General features: G+C 44.1%; 1 protein-coding gene across 3 annotated transcripts in view; it reads right to left on the reverse strand.

The window, feature by feature from the left end:
• Positions 1-25,000, reverse strand: part of LOC128705855 (uncharacterized) — a 623,755-nt gene that overhangs the window by 263,659 nt on the left and 335,096 nt on the right. For all 3 annotated transcript variants that reach the window (XM_070092017.1, XM_070092006.1, XM_070092020.1), the window contains exon 6: positions 22,864-22,956. In XM_070092017.1, coding sequence (XP_069948118.1) covers positions 22,864-22,956 — 93 coding nt within the window. The remainder of the gene's footprint in view (positions 1-22,863; positions 22,957-25,000) is intronic.

Here is a 25,000-nt window from a genome sequence, read left to right on the forward strand (position 1 = left end):
CCAGGTTTTCCCAGTCAATCTTCCTGTGGATGAAATCTCCCATAACCAGCAACTTTGCTCTGCTGGAGTAGCTCTTCTTGCCACCTCAGCAAGTGTGTCCACCATTGCTCTGTTGCTCTCTTCATATTTCTCTCTTGGCCTCCTGCAGTTCTGTGGTGGATTATACATCACTGCAATGACCACCTTGTGCTCCCCAGACTGAAGTGTACCTACTATGTAGTCTCTTTCTCCCGTTTCGACTATGCTTTCCATTTTCTCGAACTTCCATCTGTTTTTTACGAGCAGAGCAACCCCACCTCCCCCTCTGCCCCTTCTATCTTTCCTCCTGATCTGGTATCCTGGTGGAAAGATTGCATCTGTTATTGTCTCCGTGAGTTTTATTTCTGTAATTGCTATGATGTCTGGGGACTTCTCATTGATTCTTTCTTGTCATTCCTCATGTTTATTCGTTAATCCATGTGCATTTGTGTACCAAACCTTCAACTTCTGTTCTAATACTGTAACTGTGGTTTGGGAGGTGGGAACAGAGGGATCGGTGTGTGATGGTTGGTTTGGATTGTTCAGTTGCCTTGGGGGTGTCGTGGCTTGAGTCCTTCTGCAGGTGTTTCTGGGGGGTGTGCTTGTCCTTCCACTTGTTCCTGGGTTATTCTGCGCTCCTTTTCATTTCCTTCCATTTCTCCTTTCGTTTTTGAACTCTCTCTTTCATTGTCTTCCTTTCCTCCTGTGTTCTGTCTCGATCGAGGTACACACTCCTGAACTCCTGCTTGCCTCTCAGCCGTGCTTTCTCCTGCAGGATCATGGTTCGGGTTGATTCTGCCTTGAAAATTACTTTGAGAGGCCGATTCCTTTTCTTTGTAAACCACCCAGTTCTCCGAAAATTTGCCACCTGGGTCATGTCCCCCTCGCCTATCACTTTCATGATATCCTCAGTTGCTTATTTCTCCTGCTTTCTTTCATAAGTTTCCCCTTTAGCTTCGTCTAGCCCATAGACAAAAACTGATCTCTCCCTTTCCACCTCCCACTGTGACTCCCATTGCATCCTGTGTGTTTTAGTTCCTTCCCATGGAGTTTTCCTTCCTTCAGTCCCTTCCCTAGCTATGGCCCTTGTGCTCATTGGTTTGTCCTTCCTGCTCACCTGTTCCTGGCCCACACAGGTGTCTGGTAAGGTCCCTGCACATGTCTTAGTTCCTTCAATGTCTTCCAACCTCTTATTCTGTCCTAGTGTGCTCCCTGCCTTTGTTTAGGCCCCATGTGGGTTTGACAGGACCTCTGCATACAGTTTAGGTTTCCATGCTCCCTTCCGACACGTTGTCTGTGTCTGATGTAGCCATTACTGATGCTACTTCTGTATTATCTTTGTCTCTATGCTGTTTCAGATGCCTCAGCTCCTCTTCTAATCTCTGTATCTTGTTTTCTGCTTCTGTGGGAGGTTGCTTCCACCTTCTGCATTCTGCTGCTAACCTCTCCTCCATCTTCCTTGCAAGCTCATCTAGCCTCCTTCCCCAGTCTCCCTCCCTTTTTTTGAGCTCTGCCTCCCAATCCTCCCTCCCAGATTCATTCTTCGGGCCCCTTGTTCTCATCCTAGTTCTAGGTTCCCCCATTGCTCCACAGAAGGGAGGGGGGGGAGGTGGTTAGGGGGAGGGGAATAGATGGTTAGGGGGAGTGGGGATGGATGGTTATGGGGGAGGGGGAGGATGGTTATTGGAGGGGGAGAGGTAGTTGGGAAAGGGGGAGTACATGTTTGTGTCAAGTGTATATGTGCTTGTGTATGTGTGTGTGCATGTGTGGGAGAGGGAGGGATGGGATTAAGGGGGGGTGGGAGGGGGAAGGGGGAGAAGGATGAGTGACCCTTAGAAGTGTGGGAGGTGTGTGTGAGTGTGTGTGTGTACGGGATTAGAAGGGGAGTGCCAGAGTAAAGTGACCATGTGACTTGCAGGTGTGTGTTTGTGTGTGTGTGTACGGGATTAGAAGGGGAGTGCCAGAGTAAAGTGACCATGTGACTTTCGGGTGTGTGTTTGTGTGTGTGAGTGTGTGTGTGCGCGTGTGTGCGTGGGTGTGTATATGTGTGTGTGTATGTGCGTGTGTGTGTGTTTGTGTGTGTGTTTGTGTGTGTGTGTGTGTTTGTGTGTGTGTGTGTGTGTGTGTGTGTGTGTGTGTGTGTGTGTGTGTGTGTGTGTGTGTGTGTGTGTGTGTGTGTGTGTGTGTGTCTGTGTGTGTGTGTGTGTGTGTGTCTGTGTGTGTTTCTGTGTGTTTGTGAGTGTGTGTGTATGTGTGTTTGTGTGGGTGTGTGTTAGTTTGTGTGTGTGTGTGTGTGTGTGTGTGTGTGTACTCACCTATTTGTACTCACCTATTTGTGGTTGCAGGGGTCGAGTCCTAGTTCCTGGCCCCGCCTCTTCACCGGTTGCTACTAGGCCCTCTCTCTCCCCGCTCCATGAGCTTTATCAAACCTCGTCTTAAAACTGTGTATGGTTCCTGCCTCCACTACGTCATTTTCTAGGCTATTCCACTGCCTTACAACTCTATGACTGAAGAAATACTTCCTACTATCTCTCTGACTCATTTGTGTCTTCAACTTCCAATTGTGGCCTCTTGTTTCTGTGTCCCCTCCCTGGAACATCCTGTCCTTGTCCACCTTGTCTATTCCACGCAGTATTTTATATGTCGTTATCATGTCTCCCCTGACCCTCTTGTCCTCCAGTGTCGTCAGGCCGATTTCCCTTAATCTTTCTTCATAGGACATTCCCCTTAGCTCTGGAACTAACCTTGTTGCAAACCTTTGTACTTTCTCTAGTTTCTTGACGTGCTTTATCAAGTGCGGGTTCCAAACAGGTGCTGCATACTCCAGTATGGGCCTGACATACACGGTGTACAGTGTCTTGAATGATTCCTTACTAAGGTGTCGGAATGCTGTTCTCAGGTTTGCCAGGCGCCCATATGCTGCAGCAGTTATCTGATTGATGTGTGCTTCCGGAGACATGCTCGGTGTTATACTCACCCCAAGATCTTTCTCCTTGAGTGAGGTTTGCAGTCTTTGGCCACCTAGCCTATACTCTGTCTGTGGTCTTCTGTGCCCTTCCCCTATCTTCATGACTTTGCATTTGGCAGGATTAAATTCGAGAAGCCATTTGCTGGACCAGGTGTCCAGTCTGTCCAGGTCTGTTTGAAGTCCTGCCTGGTCCTCATCAGATTTAATTCTCCTCATTAACTTCACATCATCTGCAAACAGGGACACTTCTGAGTCTAACCCTTCCCTCATGTCGTTCACATATACCAAAAATAGCACTGGTCCTAGGACCGACCCCTGTGGGACCCCGCTCGTCACAGGTACCCACTGTGATACATCATTATGTACCATGACTCGTTGTTGCCTCCCTGTCAGGTATTCTCTGATCCATTGCAGTGCCCTTCCTGTTATATGCGCCTGATGCTCTAGTTTCTGCACTAATCTCTTGTGAGGAACTGTGTCAAAGGCCTTCTTGCAGTCCAAGAAGATGCAATCAACCCACCCCTCTCTCTCTTGTCTTACTTCTGTTATTTTATCATAAAACTCCAGAAGGTTTGTGACACAGGATTTGCCTTCCGTGAATCCGTGCTGGTTGGCATTTATACTCCTGTTCCGTTCCAGGTGCTCCACCACTCTCCTCCTGATAATCTTCTCCATAATTTTGCATACTATACACGTCAATGACACAGGTCTATAGTTTAGTGCCTCTTTTCTGTCTCCTTTTTTGAAAATGGGAACTACATTTGCCGTCTTCCATACCTCAGGTAGTTGCCCAGTTTCCAGGGATGTGTTGAAGATTGTGGTAAGTGGTACGCACAACATATCTGCTCCCTCTCTAAGGACCCACGGAGAGATGTTGTCCGGTCCCATTGCCTTTGAGGTATCGATGTCCCTTAGCAGTTTCTTCACCTCCTCCTCATCTGTATGTATGTCGTCCAACACTTGTTGGTGTATTCCTTGTTGGTGTCCCCATCTGGTCTGTCCCCCCAGAGTCCTTCCTGTCTCTACTGTAAATACTTCCTTAAATCTCGTGTTGAGCTCCTCACATACCTCTTGATCGTTTCTTGTGAGTTCTCCACCTTCTTTCCTCAGCCTTATCACCTGGTCCTTGACTGTTGTCTTCCTCCTAATGTGGCTATACAGCAGTTTCGGGTCAGATTTGACTTTCGATGCTATGTCGTTTTCATACTGTCGCTGGGCCTCCCTCCTTATCTGCGCATACTCATTTCTGGCTCTTCTACTAATCTCCTTGTTTTCCTGGGTCCTATGCCTCCTGTACCTTTTCCACTCTCTGTTGCACTTAGTTTTTGCCTCCCTACACCTTCGGGTAAACCAAGGACTCGTTTTGGTCTTCCTATTATTTCTGTTTCCCTTGGGAACAAAACTTTCCTCTGCCTCCTTGCACTTTGTTGCCACATATTCCATCATCTCGTTTACTGATTTTCCTACCATTTCTCTGTCCCACTGAACCTCCTGCAGGAAGTTTCTCATACCTGTGTAGTCCCCCCTTTTATAGTTTGGCCTGTCCCCTTCAGTTCCTGTTACCTTCTCCACTTGTAACTCTACTATATAGTCAAAACTCAGAACCACATGATCGCTAGCTCCAAGCGGCCTCTCGTAAGTGATGTCCTCAATGTCTGAACTGCTCAGGGTGAACACAAGATCCAGTCTTGCTGGCTCATCCTCCCCTCTCTCTCTAGTTGTGTCCCTGACATGTTGATGCATGTGTGTGTGTGTGTGTGTGTGTGTGTGTGTGTGTGTGTGTGTGTGTGTGTGTGTGTGTGTGTGTGTGTGTGTGTGTGTGTGTGTGTGTGTGTGTGTTTGTGTCTGTGTGTGTGTCTGTGTGTCTGTGTGTGTCTCTGTCTGTGTACTCACCTAATTGTACTCACCTAATTGTAGTTGCAAGGGTCGATACTCAGCTCCTGGCTCTGCCTCTTCCCTGACCGCTACTGGGTCCTCCCTGTTCCTGCTCCATGAGCTTTATCATACCTCGTCTTAAAACTATGTATGGTTCCCGCCTCCACTACTTCACTTTCTAGACTATTCCATGACTTGACTACTCTATGACTGAAGAAATACTTCCTAACATCCCTTCGATTCATCTGAGTCTTCAACTTCCAATTGTGACCTCTTGTGTCTGTGTCCCATCTCTGGAACATCCTGTCTTTGTCCACCTTGTCTATTCCGCGCAGTATTTTATATGTCGTTATCATGTCTCCCCTGACCCTCCTGGCCTCCAGTGTCGTCAGGCCGATTTCCCTCAACCTTTCTTCGTAGGACAATCCCCGTAGCTCTGGGACTAGTCTTGTTGCAAACCTTTGCACTTTCTCTAATTTCTTGACGTGCTTGACTAGGTGTGGATTCCAAACTGATGCTGCATACTCCAGTATGGGCCTGACGTAAATGGTATACAGGGTCTTGAACGACTCCTTACTGAGGTATCGGAACGCTATCCGTAGGTTTGCCAGGCGCCCGTATGCTGCAGCAGTTATCTGATTTATGTGCGCCTCAGGAGATATGCTCGGTGTTATACTCACCCCCAGATCTTTTTCCTTGAGTGAGGTTTGCAGTCTTTGGCCATCTAAACTATATTGTGTCTGCGGTCTTCTTTGCCCTTCCCCAATCTTCATGACTTTGCATTTGGCAGGGTTAAACTCAAGGAGCCAGTTGCTGGACCAGGCTTGTAGCCTGTCCAGGTCTCTTTGTAGTCCTGCCTGATCCTCATCCGATTTGATTCTTCTCATTAACTTCACATCATCTGCAAACAAGGACACTTCTGAGTCTATCCCTTCCGTTATGTCGTTCACATATACCAAGAACAGCACAGGTCCTAGGACTGACCCCTGTGGAACCCCGCTTGTCACAAGCGCCCACTCTGACACCTCGTGTGTGTGTGTGTGTGTGTGTGTGTGTGTGTGTGTGTGTGTGTATGTGTGTGTGTGTACTCACCTAATTGTACTCAACTAATTGAGGTTGCAAGGGCCTAAACTCAGCTCCTGGCCCTGCCTCTTCACTGATCGCTACTAGGCCGTCTCCCTCTCTGCTTCCTGAGCTTTGTCATACCTCTTCTTAAAACTATGTATGGTTCCTGCCTCCACTACTTCACTTGCTAGGCTATTCCACTTCCTGACGACTCTATGACTGAAGAAATACTTCCTAACGTCCCTGTGACTCGTCTGAGTCTTCTGCTTCCAGTTGTGACCCCTTGTTTCTGTGTCCCCCTCTCAGGAACATCCTATCTCTGTCCACCTTGTCTATTCCCCGCAGTATCTTGTATGTCGTTATCATGTCTCCCTTGACCCTTCTGTCCTCTAGTGTCGTCGGTCCGATTTCCCTCAACCTTTCCTCGTACGACATGCTTGACCAGGTGTGGGTTCCAGACTGGTGCTGCATACTCCAGTATGGGCCTAACATACACAGTGTACAGTGTCTTGAACAATTCCTTATTATCGGAACGCTATTCTCAGGTTTGCTAGGCTCCCGTATGCTGCAGCAGTTATTTGGTTGATGTGTGCCTCCGGTGATGTGCTCGGTGTTATTGTCACCCCAAGGTCTTTCTCGCTGAGTGAGGTCTGTAGTCTTTGTCCACCTAGCCTATACTCTGTCTGCGGTCTTCTTTGCCCCTCCACAATCTTCATGACTTTGAATTTGGCAGGATCGAATTCGAGGAGCCAGTTTCTGGACCACATGTCCAGCCTGTCCAGGTCTCTTTGCAGTCCTGCCTCATCCTCATCCGATTTAATTCTTCTCATCAACTTCACATCATCTGCGAATAGGGACACTTCAGAGTCTATTTCATCCATCATGTAGTTCGCATATATCAAAAATAGCACTTGTTCTAGAACTGACCCCTGTGGGATCCCGCTCGTCACAGGCGCCCACTGTGATACCTCTTTTTCTCTATTGCACCTTGTTTTTGCCTCCTTACACCGTCGAGTAAACTAGGGGCTTGTTCTGGTCTTCCCATTGTTTCTGTTGCCCTTGGGAATAAACCTTTCCACTGCCTCCTTGCATTTTGTTGTTACATTTTCCATCATTTCGTTTACTGGCTTTCCTGCCAGATCTCTGTTCCACGGAACCTCCTGCAGAAAATTTCTCAACGCTATGTAGTCCCCTCTTTAATAGTCAGGTTTTTCCCATTCAACTCCTGTTACTCTCTCCACTTGCAACTCTACTATGTATTCAAAGCACAGAACCACTTGGTCGCTAGCTCCTAGGGGACTCTCTTAAGTGATGTCCTCAATGTCTGAACTGGCCAGGGTGAACACAAGTTCCAATCTTGCTGGTTCATCCTCCCCTGTCACTCTGGAAGTGTTCTTAACATGTTGGTGCATGAGGTTTTCCAGCACCTCGTCCAACATCTTGGCTCTCCATATTTTGGTACCCCCATGTGGCTTCAGGTTTTCCCAGTCAATCTTCCTGTCGATGAAATCTCCCATAACCAGCAACTTTGCTCTGCTGGAGTAGCTCTTCTTGCCATCTCAGCAAGTGTGTCCACCATTGCTCTGTTGCTCTCTTCATATTTCTCTCTTGGCCTCCTGCAGTTCTGTGGTGGATTATACATCACTGCAATGACCACCTTGTGCTCCCCAGACTGAAGTGTACCTACTATGTAGTCTCTTTCTCCCGTCTCGACTATGCTTTCCATTTTCTCGAACTTCCATCTGTTTTTTACGAGCAGAGCAACCCCACCTCCCCCTCTGCCCCTTCTATCTTTCCTCCTGATCTGGTATCCTGGTGGGAAGATTGCATCTGTTATTGCCTCCGTGAGTTTTGTTTCTGTAATTGCTATGATGTCTGGGGACTTCTCATTGATTCTTTCTTGTCATTCCTCATGTTTATTCGTTAATCCATGTGCATTTGTGTACCAAACCTTCAACTTCTGTTCTAATACTGTAACTGTGGTTTGGGAGGTGGGAACAGAGGGATCGGTGTGTGATGGTTGGTTTGGATTGTTCAGTTGCCTTGGGGGTGTCGTGGCTTGAGTCCTTCTGCAGGTGTTTCTGGGGGGTGTGCTTGTCCTTCCACTTGTTCCTGGGTTATTCTGCGCTCCTTTTCATTTCCTTCCATTTCTCCTTTCGTTTTTGAACTCTCTCTTTCATTGTCTTCCTTTCCTCCTGTGTTCTGTCTCGATCGAGGTACACACTCCTGAACTCCTGCTTGCCTCTCAGCCGTGCTTTCTCCTGCAGGATCATGGTTCGGGTTGATTCTGCCTTGAAAATTACTTTGAGAGGCCGATTCCTTTTCTTTGTAAACCACCCAGTTCTCCGAAAATTTGCCACCTGGGTCATGTCCCCCTCGCCTATCACTTTCATGATATCCTCAGTTGCTTATTTCTCCTGCTTTCTTTCATAAGTTTCCCCTTTAGCTTCGTCTAGCCCATAGACAAAAACTGATCTCTCCCTTTCCACCTCCCACTGTGACTCCCATTGCATCCTCTGTGTTTTAGTTCCTTCCCATGGAGTTTTCCTTCCTTCAGTCCCTTCCCTAGCTATGGCCCTTGTGCTCATTGGTTTGTCCTTCCTGCTCACCTGTTCCTGGCCCACACAGGTGTCTGGTAAGGTCCCTGCACATGTCTTAGTTCCTTCAATGTCTTCCAACCTCTTATTCTGTCCTAGTGTGCTCCCTGCCTTTGTTTAGGCCCCATGTGGGTTTGACAGGACCTCTGCATACAGTTTAGGTTTCCATGCTCCCTTCCGACACGTTGTCTGTGTCTGATGTAGCCATTACTGATGCTACTTCTGTATTATCTTTGTCTCTATGCTGTTTCAGATGCCTCAGCTCCTCTTCTAATCTCTGTATCTTGTTTTCTGCTTCTGTGGGAGGTTGCTTCCACCTTCTGCATTCTGCTGCTAACCTCTCCTCCATCTTCCTTGCAAGCTCATCTAGCCTCCTTCCCCAGTCTCCCTCCCTTTTTTTGAGCTCTGCCTCCCAATCCTCCTTCCCAGATTCATTCTTCGGGCCCCTTGTTCTCATCCTAGTTCTAGGTTCCCCCATTGCTCCACAGAAGGGGGGGGGGAGGTGGTTAGGGGGAGGGGAATAGATGGTTAGGGGGAGTGGGGATGGATGGTTATGGGGGAGGGGGAGGATGGTAATTGGAGGGGGAGAGGTAGTTGGGGAAGGGGGAGTATGTGTTTGTGTCAAGTGTATATGTGCTTGTGTATGTGTGTGTGCATGTGTGGGAGAGGGAGGGATGGGATTAAGGGGGGGTGAGAGGGAGAAGGGGGAGAAGGATGAGTGACCCTTAGAAGTGTGGGAGGTGTGTGTGAGTGTGTGTGTGTACGGGATTAGAAGGGGAGTGCCAGAGTAAAGTGACCATGTGACTTGCGGGTGTGTGTTTGTGTGTGTTTGTACGGGATTAGAAGGGGAGTGCCAGAGTAAAGTGACCATGTGACTTTCGGGTGTGTGTTTGTGTGTGTGAGTGTGTGTACTCACCTAGTTGTACTCACCTAGTTGAGGTTGCGGGGGTCGAGTCCGAGCTCCTGGCCCCGCCTCTTCACTGATCGCTACTAGGTCACTCTCCCTGAGCCGTGAGCTTTATCGTACCTCTGCTTAAAGCTATGTATGGATCCTGCCTCCACTACATCGCTTCCCAAACTATTCCACTTACTGACTACTCTGTGGCTGAAGAAATACTTCCTAACATCCCTGTGATTCATCTGTGTCTTTAGCGTGTGTGCGTGTGTGTGCGTGCGTGTGTATATGTGTGTGTGTATGTGCGTGTGTGTGTGTTTGTGTGTGTGTTTGTGTGTGTGTGTGTGTTTGTGTGTGTGTGTGTGTGTGTGTGTGTGTGTGTGTGTGTGTGTGTGTGTGTGTGTGTGTGTGTGTGTGTGTGTGTGTGTGTATGTGTGTTTGTGTGTGTGTGTGTCTGTGTGTGTTTCTGTGTGTTTGTGAGTGTGTGTGTATGTGTGTTTGTGTGGGTGTGTGTTAGTTTGTGTGTGTGTGTGTGTGTGTGTGTGTGTGTACTCACCTATTTGTACTCACCTATTTGTGGTTGCAGGGGTCGAGTCCTAGTTCCTGGCCCCGCCTCTTCACCGGTTGCTACTAGGCCCTCTCTCTCCCCGCTCCATGAGCTTTATCAAACCTCGTCTTAAAACTGTGTATGGTTCCTGCCTCCACTACGTCATTTTCTAGGCTATTCCACTGCCTTACAACTCTATGACTGAAGAAATACTTCCTACTATCTCTCTGACTCATTTGTGTCTTCAACTTCCAATTGTGGCCTCTTGTTTCTGTGTCCCCTCCCTGGAACATCCTGTCCTTGTCCACCTTGTCTATTCCACGCAGTATTTTATATGTCGTTATCATGTCTCCCCTGACCCTCTTGTCCTCCAGTGTCGTCAGGCCGATTTCCCTTAATCTTTCTTCATAGGACATTCCCCTTAGCTCTGGAACTAACCTTGTTGCAAACCTTTGTACTTTCTCTAGTTTCTTGACGTGCTTTATCAAGTGCGGGTTCCAAACAGGTGCTGCATACTCCAGTATGGGCCTGACATACACGGTGTACAGTGTCTTGAATGATTCCTTACTAAGGTGTCGGAATGCTGTTCTCAGGTTTGCCAGGCGCCCATATGCTGCAGCAGTTATCTGATTGATGTGTGCTTCCGGAGACATGCTCGGTGTTATACTCACCCCAAGATCTTTCTCCTTGAGTGAGGTTTGCAGTCTTTGGCCACCTAGCCTATACTCTGTCTGTGGTCTTCTGTGCCCTTCCCCTATCTTCATGACTTTGCATTTGGCAGGATTAAATTCGAGAAGCCATTTGCTGGACCAGGTGTCCAGTCTGTCCAGGTCTCTTTGAAGTCCTGCCTGGTCCTCATCAGATTTAATTCTCCTCATTAACTTCACATCATCTGCAAACAGGGACACTTCTGAGTCTAACCCTTCCCTCATGTCGTTCACATATACCAAAAATAGCACTGGTCCTAGGACCGACCCCTGTGGGACCCCGCTCGTCACAGGTGCCCACTGTGATACATCATTACGTACCATGACTCGTTGTTGCCTCCCTGTCAGGTATTCTCTGATCCATTGCAGTGCCCTTCCTGTTATATGCGCCTGATGCTCTAGTTTCTGCACTAATCTCTTGTGAGGAACTGTGTCAAAGGCCTTCTTGCAGTCCAAGAAGATGCAATCAACCCACCCCTCTCTCTCTTGTCTTACTTCTGTTATTTTATCATAAAACTCCAGAAGGTTTGTGACACAGGATTTGCCTTCCGTGAATCCGTGCTGGTTGGCATTTATACTCCTGTTCCGTTCCAGGTGCTCCACCACTCTCCTCCTGATAATCTTCTCCATAATTTTGCATACTATACACGTCAATGACACAGGTCTATAGTTTAGTGCCTCTTTTCTGTCTCCTTTTTTGAAAATGGGAACTACATTTGCCGTCTTCCATACCTCAGGTAGTTGCCCAGTTTCCAGGGATGTGTTGTGTGTGTGTGTGTGTGTGTGTGTGTGTGTGTGTGTGTGTGTGTGTGTGTGTGTGTGTGTGTGTGTGTGTGTGTGTGTGTGTGTGTGTGTTTGTGTCTGTGTGTGTCTGTGTGTCTGTGTGTGTCTCTGTCTGTGTACTCACCTAATTGTACTCACCTAATTGTAGTTGCAAGGGTCGATACTCAGCTCCTGGCTCTGCCTCTTCCCTGACCGCTACTGGGTCCTCCCTGTTCCTGCTCCATGAGCTTTATCATACCTCGTCTTAAAACTATGTATGGTTCCTACCTCCACTACATCACTTGCAAGACTATTCCACTTCCTAACAACTCTGTGGCTGAAGAAATACTTCCTAACATCCCTTTGACTCATCTGAGTCTTCAGCTTCCAGTTGTGATCCCTTGTTTCTGTATCCCGTCTCTGGAATATCATGTGTCTGTCCACCTTGTCCATTCCACGCAGTATTTTGTGTGTCGTTATCATGTCACCACTGACCCTCATGTCGTCCAGTGTCGTCAGACCGATTTCCCTTAACCATCATCATAGGACATTCCCCTTAGCTCTGGAACCAGCCTTGTTTCAAACCTTTTCACTTTCTCTAATTTCTTCACGTGTTTGACCAGGTGTGGGTTCCAAACTGGTGCTGCATACTCCAGTATGGAACTGACGTAAACGTACACAGTCTTGAACGATTCCTTACTGAGGTACTGGAACGTTATTTTCAGGTTTGCCAGGCACCCATATGCCACAGTAGTTATCTGGTTAATGTGTGCTTCTGGCGATGTACTCGGTATTATACTCACTCCTAGATCTTTCTCCTTGAATGAGGTTTGCAGTCTTTGGCCTTCTAGCCTATACTCTGTCTGCGGTCTTCTCTGCCATTCTCCGATCTTCATGACTTTGCATTTGGCGTTGATAAATTCTAAGAGTCAGTTGTTGGATCACGCATCGAGCCTGTCCAGGTCTCCTTGTAGACCTGTCTGGTCCGCATCTGATTTAATTGTCCTCATTAACCTCACATCATCTGCAAACAGGGACACTTCTGAGTCTATCCCTTCCGTCATGCTGTTCACATATACCAAGAATAGCACTGGTCTCAGGACTGACGCCTGTGGGACCCCACTCGCCACAGGCGCCCAGTGTGATACCTCATCACGAACCATGACTCACTGTTCCCTTCCTGTTAGGCATTCTCTGATCCATTGCAGTGCCCTTCCTGTTATATGTGCCTGATGCTCTAGCTTCTGTTCTAATCTCTTGTGAGGAACTGTGTCGAAGGCGTTTTACACTCCAAGAAAATGCGATCAACCCATCCCTCCCTCTCATTTCTTACTTCAGTTACCTTGTCATAAAACTCTAGTAGGTTTTTGACTCAGGATTTGTCTTCCATAAATCCGTGCTGGCTGTCCTTTATAATCTTGTTCTGCTCCAGGTGCTCCACCACTCTCCTCCTGATAATCTTCTCAATGACTTTGCATACTATACATTTCAATTACACTGGTCTGTAGCTTAGTGCTTCATTTCTCAATCCTTTCTTGAAGATGGGGACTACATTTGCCTTCTTCCATACTTCAGGTAGTTGCCCAGTTTCAAGGGAAGTGTTGAAGATTTTGGTTAGTGGCACACACAGTGTCTCTGCTCCCTCTCTAAGGACCCATGGAAAGATGTGTGTGTGTATGTGTGTGTGTGTGTGTGAGTGTGTGTACTCACCTATTTGTACTCACATATTTGTGGTTGCAGGGGTCGAGTCTTAGCTCCTGGCCCCGCCTCTTCACCGGTTGCTACAGGGCCCTCTCTCTCCCCGCTCCATGAGCTTTATCAAACCTCGTCTTAAAACTGTGTATGGTTCCTGCCTCAACTACGTGTGTGTTTGTGTGTGTGTGTTTATGTGAGTGTGTGTGTGTGTGTGTGTGTGTGTGTGTGTGTGTGTGTGTGTGTGTGTGTGTGTGTGTGTGTGTGTGTGTGTGTATGTGTGTGTGCAAGTGTGTGCAAGTGTGTGCGAGTGTGTGTGTTTGTGTGTGTGTGTGTGTGTGTGTGTGTGTGTGTGTGTGTGTGTGTGTGTGTGTGTGTGTGTGTGTGTACTCGCCTAATTGTGGTTGCAGGGGTCCAGATTCAGCTCCTGGCTACTAGGTCCTCTCTCGCTCTGCTTCCAGAGCTTTGTCATACCTCGTCTTAAAGCTATGTATGGTTCCTGCCTTCACTACATCACTTGCTAGGCCATTCCACTTCCTTACGACTCTATGACCGAAGAAATACTTCCTAACATCCCTCTGACTCGTCTGAGTCTTCAGCTTTCAATTGTGAACCCTTGTTTCTGTGTCCCCTCTCTGAAACAGCCTGTCTCTGCCTACTTATCTATTCCACACAGTATTTTGTATGCCGTTATCATGTCTCCCCTGACCCTCCTGTCCTCCAATGTCGTCAGTCCGATTTCGTTCAACCTTTCTTCGTAGGCCATACCCCTGAGCTCCGGAACCAGGCTTGTTGCAACCCATTGCACTTTCCCTAATTTCCTGACGTGCTTGACCAGGTGTGGGTTCCAAACTGGTGCTGCAGACTCCAATATAGGCCTGATGTACAGTGTACAGTGTCTTGAACGATTCCTTACTAAGGTATCGGAACGCTATTCTCAGGTTTGCTAGGCGCCCATATGTTGCAGCAGCTATCTGGTTGATGTGTGACTCCGGAGACATGGTCGGTGTTATGGTCACCCCAAGATCTTTCTCCTTGAGCGAGGTTTGCAGTTCTTGGCCACCAAGTCTATATTCTGTCTGCGGCCTTCCTTGCCTTTTTCCGATCTTCATGACTTTGCATTTGGCAGGGTTGAATTCAAGAAGCCAGTTGCTGGACCACGTGTCCAGCCTGTCCAGGTCTCTTTGAAGTCCTGCCTGATCCTCATCTGATTTAATTCTCCTCATTAACTTCACATCATCTGCAAACAAGGACACCTCTGAGTCTATCCCTTCCATCATGTCATTCACATACACCAGAAATAGCATTGGTCCTACGACCGACCCCTGTGGGACCCCGCTCGTCACAGGTGCCCACTGTGATGCCTCATCCCGTACCATGACTCGTTGTTGCCTCCTTGTCAGGTATTTTCTGATCCTTTGGAGTGCCCTTCCTGTTAAAATGTGCAATAAGTTATTAAAGAATGCTGTGCTTATCGTCTCTCTGTTCGTCAGAGGTTAATTTATTTAAGGAATTAATGGTTTTGTTAGTCATATTCAATGAAGAATCAGCCTAATTCTTTTTTTTCTAGTATTTTGGAGTACATTTTCACTGGACGCGTAAGTATCGAGCACTGGTACGCAGGTGGCAGGGTAGGAAACTAGGGCCTCCCCCGTAAAAAAACAATGGCTTGACACACAGGTAGACTACCTAGCACTCACTACACGGTGGGGACGATCTCCGCTCTCCAACTTGTAGTGCTGAAATTATTTCCCGACCGAGAAGCAGAACTATTTAAATTGAATTTTACGAAGTATAAAACGAAAATATTTAGAAATTTGACAATAGTGTAGTGGAGAAAACGTTTTAAAGGAAACCGTTTTAATCGACGGTCTGCTGTATATTAGTCGTGCCGAATAGGTAAAACTTGCTATTGTAGCTGAAATGGGAACGCTCTTCTTGCCGTAAAGTTTTCCTACTGTGTTTATTTTGCTCCCGTTACACCCAGGATAGCAGGTTGAGCGACAAAATGTCACCCACAGAAGATATAGGGCATTAGAAAGGTCCGAACGATGGTCTGGTAACAAGACAGGGTCATCAGAGGACACTGCTACAGAAAGGGGCCCAGGAGGAGGAGTTACACGCATTTGGGACTCCATGGTTAGGTATCTCTTTTCTTTTGTTTAAAAAAAAAAGTAAAGAACAAAATGGTGGAGCGTTGAGGGGTAGCTCCCAGGGGGAAAAGACCGTAAGTTCCCCGGCCAAGAGGACCTCGGCGCAGCGGAAAGTGCAGCTGCAGCATTGAACCCATGCCATACCCTACTCTTCATGCCAATAAACCAGCAATCCGGGATAGCAACCTCACATCTGTCGAGCCACCTCGGCGAACACAACGTAGAGAGGTTGGAAACCCGCCACAAAGCATATGTTCCTCGACCACCACCTCCTGGAATCCGGCAGACAGGCTCCAGAGATACACCTGTCACCTGAAAGACACCCGAAGCCTTTCTCCGGTAGACCGGAGGTGGATCAGGATCTCCAGACGATCCTGATTCCACTGCAAACTACACTACCACAAAGGACCTCAATGGTATGAAATGGACCCCGGAGCCCTTTCCCAGGACGAGTAAGTACAAAGCGTAAGGGAACAACCTCGAAGGCAGAAAACAGGAAAGGGAAAGGGGAAGGATGATGAGAGGAAAAGCAGGGATGGGGAGGATTGGACAGGGAAGGGGAGGAATGGGGGTAATTAGGTTCGATCGGAAGAAGATGACCAAAGGATCCAATTCCTCAGACCAAGAGCCTCTTCACCACAACAAGGAGCCACCCGTCCCCCCGGAAGAGGTACATAGTTTAGGATAAGTATCAGTATCATTGAAAAGATTATTCATTTTTCATGGTAATTAGTTTCTTTCAAAATTACTCTTGCATATATTTTATTTGTTGTAATAATATGCAAATTTATATTATTAAGTTTTTCATAAAGCTTAAAAAATCTTTGAAGGCAACTGGGAATATTATGTTTGATCATAAGTTATAAACTATCCCCTTACTGATATTATTTTCATCAAGGGATAAATCAGGGGATTTTTCTAGGTTGCATGCTTTGTCCAATCTGCCTGTCTAATTTTCTCTGTAGTTTGCTTTTGAGCTCATTCCATATTCTTCTCAGTTTATTAAAGCAATTATTCAACAAATTATGATTCCATTCTGATGGAATAGCCTGATTAAAGGAGTATTTTTTGTTTCTCAACATTTGGAAGCCTCATTCTCTTCCATTTTAGTAATTTCTGAAGAGAAATTCTCATAAAATCGTCAAAAGGGCGATGTCTCATGTACAGGAGTCTATTTGACGAAAGAAATTTGGGCAGTTTTTAAAAAAAATAAGTCATAGATGAAGAAATCTCGAATATATATGGAACAGCTAATGATCTAAAATACCCATGAAACTTAATTGTTAAACCTTAAAAATTGCTTGAAAGACTTTTTACTATCAAAAAAAGGGACAACCAACCTTATTCAACTAAAAATATGTTGGTTCTTCCTTACCATGAAAACTTAGTTGATATGCCTTCTCTTCTTAAAACTTTTAATAGCAAAGTTGCATTTAAAAACTTTGATGCAGTAAAAAAAAAACTTTTGGCAAAAAACTCCTCCAGAAATGGCTGCGTCTACAAGATTCCTTGTATATGTAATAAAGTTTATTATGGTCAAACTGGCAAAAAGTGAACAAGATTCTACTGCTCTCTTCATTCATGTGAGAGATTTAAGCCATCCAATTGATTCAAAAGGCTGAGAAAGTTTTATATAGCATGTCCATGGTGGAGAGCAGTATAATAGATTCAAGTTTAATAAAAGATAGTTTTCAAAATAATATAAATATTGCTTTTGAATTAAACAAATTAGATTTATCGGCAGTTAATAAAATTTGGGAAGAATTTAAGATACATTAGACAAGTTAAATTCTTAACGCTTGGTTAGAATATAAGCTGTGTTTCACCTACATCATCATATAAAGTCAGGTGTTGTAAGGTATCTGTGAAGTGTAGTCTCGTCCTTATGTGCCTTCCCGTTGATCTTTTATTTTTATTGTTCATTCATTACATGAGAAATCACAAAAGTGCTTGGAATTTCACTATTTTTCATATTGGTTTTTCTGAATACATATGTCGTGCCGAATAGGTAAACCTTGCAATTTTGGCGAAAATAACAACGCTCTTCTTGTCGAATAAGGCAAGCATAATTTTTTGTATACACTAATGTCGCAAAAATTATTTTGAACCTAACGAAAAAATATATTTCATTGTGTTTCTTTATTAATAAATTGTTGTAAATTTATCTAAAATATATATAGTTGCATTAAACTAAATTAAATTGAGCTTGTTATAAGGCTATGTAAATTTTCAAAGGCTCTTTTGGTACAAATTATTAATTTTTTCATTTACGTAAATGAAAAAATATATCTTTAGAAAGGACACAATTTTAAATGAGTTCTTGCTAATTGACCACTTTTACCTAATCGGCACGACACACACACACACACACACACACACACACACACACACACACACACATATTTATATATATATATATATATATATATATATATATATATATATATATATATATATATATATATATATATATATATATAGATATATATATATATATATATATACAGATAGATAAGTATCCATTTTAAGTCGTAATGACCAAGCGGATGGAAGGCTCAAACTGTGATCCCGAGCTGCTGGGGTTCTTATAGGAACGTTTCACTGAAGGCATCACTGTGTCTTGTCTGCATCAGTTGTTACCATCTGTATCCCAGTTATCTTTTTCCACACCCTCAGTAGTTTTCACGGTAAGTCTAACCTTACCTCTCTCAAAGCATCAGTTTATGAAAGGGAGGAAGAGAATGCCATAGCAGGAAAACATGAGAAAAGAAAACCAGAAGAAATATGCTTAGAGGAAAGAAAGCAAGAAAATTCAGATAACTTGGCAGAAAGCGGATTTGAATCAAACTCAGCAGATGTAGGCAGCCACCACATCCGCAAATATTTTACAAAATAGATGTGCCTATATAGGAGAAAATGCTGGTATAAACATAACAGGAAATGTGCGAATAGTTAAAAATGGGAAGTGTCACTTTGACAGAGAATGTTGATACTTCCATCCAATGATGAGCAAACCTTCAACACAGTTCAGAAGATGTTATGACTTGAGCTGTCCATATCACCATGAGAAAGAAACGCGGTGCTACAGAGAAAGCAGTGTTTTTTAGACATAAAGAGAAGAGTTTGTACGATGGGACGATGGGACAGAGGTACACAACTATGGGATAAACCCACCTATCAGAGCCGAGTATATAACAGAAAAGTGTACAATCAATACTAGAGAAAACAGGGTGTGTTCACCATGGGTTATACCAGGTAAAAGATCACCAGTAACACTACCTAAACACACACACTAAGCTAAAACTTTCGCAAATCCTGCTTCCTCTTTGCAAAAATTCAGGGTAAGTAATCAAATAAAACCGACAAAGTTAGTTATATTAGTGGGCTCCTCAGAAGCGAATGCCATGTTTGGATCATTTACAGAAACTCACACAGGGGATGTTTTAGATGGAAGGATAAAGACAGAAAACAATAACATGAATCGATGTGATAGAATTTCTGAATTCATTAAATGATACAGTAGAGATCGAGGTATTAATGTTGAAAATAATTAATTTGGTAATCATCCAAGTATTATGTACCAGGATGAGAAATTCACAGATCAGTTAAGGAAGACAGATAACTGTCTTGATAGGCTGGAAAATCCCACACCAAATATTATCCACCTTAGAGATTTTAATCCCCCACATATAAAAATTAAGATAGCTTAACATAATGTTATACCAGAAATATCTCCTGGAAGCACCATGGCTGAACAGGTATAAACCAGAGAACTAATGAACCTCTGAAAAATACTCATTGAACAAACAGATAACTTATCTCATTAGAAATGAAAATACGATGGATTTTACATTCACAAATAACAAGGAACTACTCAGAGACATAACAATTACAAAAACTATATATCCCCTCCAAAACATCAGAGAAGTACCAACGAGAGTAAACTCAGGGTTTGGGAACATCACTAATGTGAGAGAAAGAAGGTTCAGTAAGTTTAATTTTGACAATTGTAGAACTGACTGGGACAAAATAAACCGAGAACTATCAGACATATCCTGGGAATAATCAGACATGAGCATTCTAAATCGTCACCAGTGCCTGAAGAAGCTGAAGACAGAAGCATACAAGCTCTATATTAAATACGTACCATTCAAGAAACACAAAAGAAGATTACATATAGAGAAAGAGAGCGTAGGAGATGGTACAAATAGAAAACGGGTTTCCGAATTGTTTAAAATAAAAAACATGTCTCAAAAGAGGAAAGACAGTCTTAACCGAGAGATCATTTATTTGAAGCAAAAGCTTAGGATGTTATACCTAACAGATGACGCACAAAGGGAACAAAAGGCCACCCAGGGTATTGGAAGAAACCTAAAATATTTTTATTCATTAGCAATATCCAAGCTACGAACTACCTGTAGAATTGATCCATTAATGAGAGGAGACTCGTATACTGACTATGAACAGAAAATGAGCAAAATTCTAAAAGAACAAACAGTATGAGTCGGTGTTCAGCAACCCACGAAATGACGGGAGGGTAGACAATGCAGAAACATTTTTCACTTCAGCTAACTGGCATCATATTGAAAAAGAAACTGAATCGTGCCCACCCACTAAGCACCTGGAACAGATTCATGGAATGCCTTATCTATTAAAAACTGCAAAGTACCACTAACAAGCGCCGTCAGTATTCTTTGGAGTAAGAGCCTAAATAAAGGTGAAATACCGGAACTCCTTTTCATAAGGGAGTCACTAGATCATTAGCTATAAATTACTGACCAGTAGCTCTAATTTCCAACACCATAAAATTTTTCGAGAAAGTAATTAGACAGCAGATTACAAATTCCACAGAACAGAACACTCGGCATAACCCAAACCAGCATGATTTTAGTGCAGGACGATCATGCCTGTCACAGCTGTTGAATCAATATGACAGAATTACGGAGGCATTGGAAGGCATCCAAAATGTAGATGTGATATACGCGGATTTTGCAAAGGTGATTTCACACAACATAAAAGCCATAGGCATTACGGGGAAGGTAGGCAAATGGATTTTCGGTTTCCTAACACACAGAACATAAAACATATTAGTAAATAGAGGAAAATCCAGCAACAGTGAGGTAAAAAGCTGGTTCCTCTGTTGTTTTTCATCCTCATTGCAAACATAGATATAAACACCCATCACATTTCTGCATCATCATTGGCAGATGACATAAAAATAAGCATGAAAGTCACTTCGGTAGAAAACACTGAAAAAATTACTGGAATACATAAACAATGTTTTCCAGTGGGCAGTGAAGAATAACATGACGTTCATTGTTGATAAGTTCCAACTGCTTAGGTATGGACAGAATGATGAACTCCAGAGGAACACTGTATACAAAACTCAAGAGGAGAGTCAAACAGAATAAAAGGAACAGGTGAAAGACTTTGGAATAATTATGTCAGCAGACATTTCTTTCAAAGAACACAATAAGACGATAGCCAGGAGGGTGACGGGGTGAGTAATAGGAACCTTCAAAGCAAGGGAAGTAATGCCAGTTGTGACACTTTTCAAATCGCTAGTATTCCCTCCTTTGGAATACTGGTCAGTGTTGGTGGCCCGGTAAAGGGCAGGAGAAATATCAGAGCTGGATCAAATACAAAGATACGCCCCCAATAGAACCAGTAAAGCATTTAAATGAATGGGAACGCCTTCAAGTTTTAAATAACTACTCACTAGAGAAGAGGAGAGATTCATGATAATATATATCAGGAAAGCACTCGAGAGCTTGGTCCCAAATCTGCTCACTTCCATAGCAATATACAGGACTTAGAGATATGGGAAGAAGTGCATAATAAACCGAGTGAAAAGCAGGGCTGCAGTGGGCACAATAATGGAACACCGTATCAACATCCAGGGTTCCAGTTTCAAAATCCCACCAAAAGATATCAGCAGCACTGGTGGAACAAGCGTAGAAGTCTTCAAGTGGAAACTGGACAAGTACTTTCACCAGGTGATAGATCAACCAGGCTGTAATAGACATGCTGGTCAGCGGGCATCCAGAAGCAACAGCTTGGTTGATCACGTTAGCACCAGACGAGCCTGACTCATGGCCTGGCTCCGGAAGCAGAAAGACTCTCGAAACTCATCAAAGGTATATCAAAAGTAAAAATATATGACCTATATTTAAGTTGTGATGAACTACTGTTGAAGAATAACACAAGAGCTAGATTAACAGTTTAAACACTTTAAGTGTGAGCAACCTGGCTGCTTTATATTAAAGTTTGAGAGAAAGTACTTGTGTGTCCCGTCAGCGTCAGTGGCTACCACCTCTACCTCAGCTGCCCTGTCCCTCAACCTCAGTAGTTTTTCTCAGTAAATCTTCCCTCAACCTCAGTAGTTTTTCTCAGTAAATCTTCCCTCAACCTCAGTAGTTTTTATCAGTAAATCTTCCCTCAACCTCAGTAGTTTTTCTCAGTAAATCTTCCCTCAACCTCAGTAGTTTTTCTCAGTAAATCTTCCCTCAACCTCAGTAGTTTTTATCAGTAAATCTTCCCTCAACCTCAGTAGTTTTTCTTAGTAAATCTTCCCTCAACCTCAGTAGTTTTTCTCAGTAAATCTTCCCTTAACCTCAGTAGTTTTCTTAGTAAATCTTCCCTCAACCTCAGTAGTTTTATCAGTAAATCTTCCCTCAACTTCAGTAGTTTTCTCAGTAAATCTTCCCTCAACCTCAGTAGTTTTCTCAGTAAATCTTACTTCAACCTCTGTAGTTTTCTCCGTAAATCTTACTTCAACCTCTGTAGTTTTCTCAGTAAATCTTACCTCAACCTCTGTAGTTTTCTCAGTAAATCTTACCTCAACCTCTGTAGTTTTCTCAGTAAATCTTACCTCAACCTCTGTAGTTATCTCAGTAAATCTTCTCTCAACCTCTGTAGTTTTCTCAGTAAATCTTCTTTCAACCTCTGTAGTTTTCTCAGTAAATCTTACCTCAACCTCTGTAGTTTTCTCAGTAAATCTTCCCTCAACCTCTGTAGTTTTCTCAGTAAATCTTCCCTCAACCTCTGTAGTTTTCTCAGTAAATCTTCCCTCAACCTCTGTAGTTTTCTCAGTAAATCTTCCCTCAACCTCTGTAGTTTTCTCAGTAAATCTTCCCTCAACCTCTGTAGTTTTCTCAGTAAATCTTCCCTTAACCTCAGTAGTTTTTCTTAGTAAATTTTCCCTCACCCTTTGTAGGTATAGAAATGTTCTTTTGAGTGTGAGTGATGGTGTGTGAATTATACAGGACCTTTCTGTGTAAACCGTACTGTTTATGATATATATGTCATTTATTACAACACTTATGTGCACTTCACTAAATATTATTAAAGATATTTATTTATATCATATTTGAAAAATACTTTAGCGCAAACATTATTGCTAATAAATGGCTATGTGAAATACATGATATTCTTCAGATAAATAATATATACAGTAAAACTCAAAAAGAAAATAAGGTCAACAAATAATGTTACATACCAAGATAATATTACTTACCATACAAAATGTAATTGCCGTCTTACACTGAGATAATTATCAAAGTAACTACAGGATAGAAAAATTACCTGTAACTCATGTTGTTCCTGGAACATATCTGACAGTAGTTGCTCTCCAGCTGAATCTGCATTTTCCAGACTGATAGTCTGATCAGTTCTCTTCTAGAACATAAAACATTTGTATAAATTTATGATCAAATTTGCATGCAAGTTGAAATTATATTGTTGCTGTTTGTTACAAAAAACACCAAAAAGAGTGTTATTATTAAATTATGAAATAAATGTTTTCGATAATGTGATAAACATCATTCCTTCATTGTTCGCAACACAGACGAGAATGTAATTATTTATATATAATTATATATATTGGTGTGTATGTGTGTGTGTGTGTGTGTCTGTGTGTGTGAGTGTGTGTATGTGTGTGTGTGTGTGTGTGTGTCTTTGCAGGGGTTGAGTCATAGCTCTTGGCCCCGCCTCGTCACTGGTTCACTGGTTTGTGTGTGTGTGTATGTGTGTGTGTGTGTGTGTGTGTGTGTGTGTGTGTTTGTGCGTATGTGTGTGTGTGTGTGTGTGTACTCACCTAGTTGTACTCACCTAGTTGAGGTTGCGGGGGTCGAGTCCGAGCTCCTGGCCCCGCCTCTTCACTGATCGCTACTAGGTCACTCTCCCTGAGCCGTGAGCTTTATCATACCTCTGCTTAAAGCTATGTATGGATCCTGCCTCCACTACATCGCTTCCCAGGCTATTCCACTTACTGACTACTCTGTGGCTGAAGAAATACTTCCTAACATCCCTGTGATTCATTTGTGTCTTCAGCTTCCAACTGTGTCCCCTTGTTACTGTGTCCAATCTCTGGAACATCCTGTCTTTGTCCACCTTGTCAATTCCTCTCAGTATTTTGTATGTCGTTATCATGTCCCCCCTATCTCTCCTGTCCTCCAGTGTCGTCAGGTTGATTTCCCTTAACCTCTCCTCGTAGGACATACCTCTTAGCTCTGGGACTAGTCTTGTTGCAAACCTTTGCACTTTCTCTAGTTTCTTCACGTGCTTGGCTAGGTGTGGGTTCCAAACTGGTGCCGCATACTCCAATATGGGCCTAATGTACACGGTGTACAGGGTCCTGAACGATTCCTTATTAAGATATCGGAATGCTGTTCTGAGGTTTGCCAGGCGCCCATATGCTGCAGCAGTTATTTGGTTGATGTGCGCTTCAGGAGATGTGCCTGGTGTTATACTCACCCCAAGATCTTTTTCCTTGAGTGAGGTTTGTAGTCTCTGACCCCCTAGACTGTACTCCGTCTGCAGCCTTCTTTGCCCTTCCCCAATCTTCATGACTTTGCACTTGGTGGGATTGAACTCCAGGAGCCAATTGCTGGACCAGGTCTGCAGCCTGTCCAGATCCCTTTGTAGTTCTGCCTGGTCTTGGATCGAGTGAATTCTTCTCATCAACTTCACGTCATCTGCAAACAGGGACACCTCAGAGTCTATTCCTTCCGTCATGTCGTTCACAAATACCAGAAACAGCACTGGTCCTAGGACTGACCCCTGCGGGACCCCGCTGGTCACAGGTGCCCACTCTGACACCTCGCCACGTACCATGACTCGCTGCTGTCTTCCTGTCAAGTATTCCCTGATCCATTGTAGTGCCTTCCCTGTTATCCCTGCTTGGTCCTCCAGTTTTTGCACTAATCTCTTGTGTGGAACTGTGTCAAACGCCTTCTTGCAGTCCAAGAAGATGCAATCAACCCACCCCTCTCTCTCGTGTCTTACTTCTGTTATTTTATCATAAAACTCCAGAAGGTTTGTGACACAGGATTTGCCTTCCATGAATCCGTGCTGGTTGGCATTTATACTCTTGTTCCGTTCCAGGTGCTCCACCACTCTCCTCCTGATAATCTTCTCCATAAATTTACATACTATACACGTCAATGACACAGGTCTATAGTTTAGTGCCTCTTTTCTGTCTCCTTTGTTTAAAAATGGGAACTACATTTGCCGTCTTCCATACCTCAGGTAGTTGCCCAGTTTCCTGGGACGTGTTGAAGATTGTGGTAAGTGGCACGCACAGCATATCTGCTCCCTCTCTAAGGACCCACGGGGAGATGTTGTCCGGTCCCATTGCCTTTGAGGTATCGGTGTCCCTTAGCAGTTTCTTCACCTCCTCCTCATCAGTATGTATGTCGTCCAACACTTGTTGGTGTATTCC

This window comes from Cherax quadricarinatus, chromosome 3 (genome assembly GCF_038502225.1).
Source record: "Cherax quadricarinatus isolate ZL_2023a chromosome 3, ASM3850222v1, whole genome shotgun sequence".
NCBI lineage: Eukaryota > Metazoa > Arthropoda > Malacostraca > Decapoda > Parastacidae > Cherax > Cherax quadricarinatus.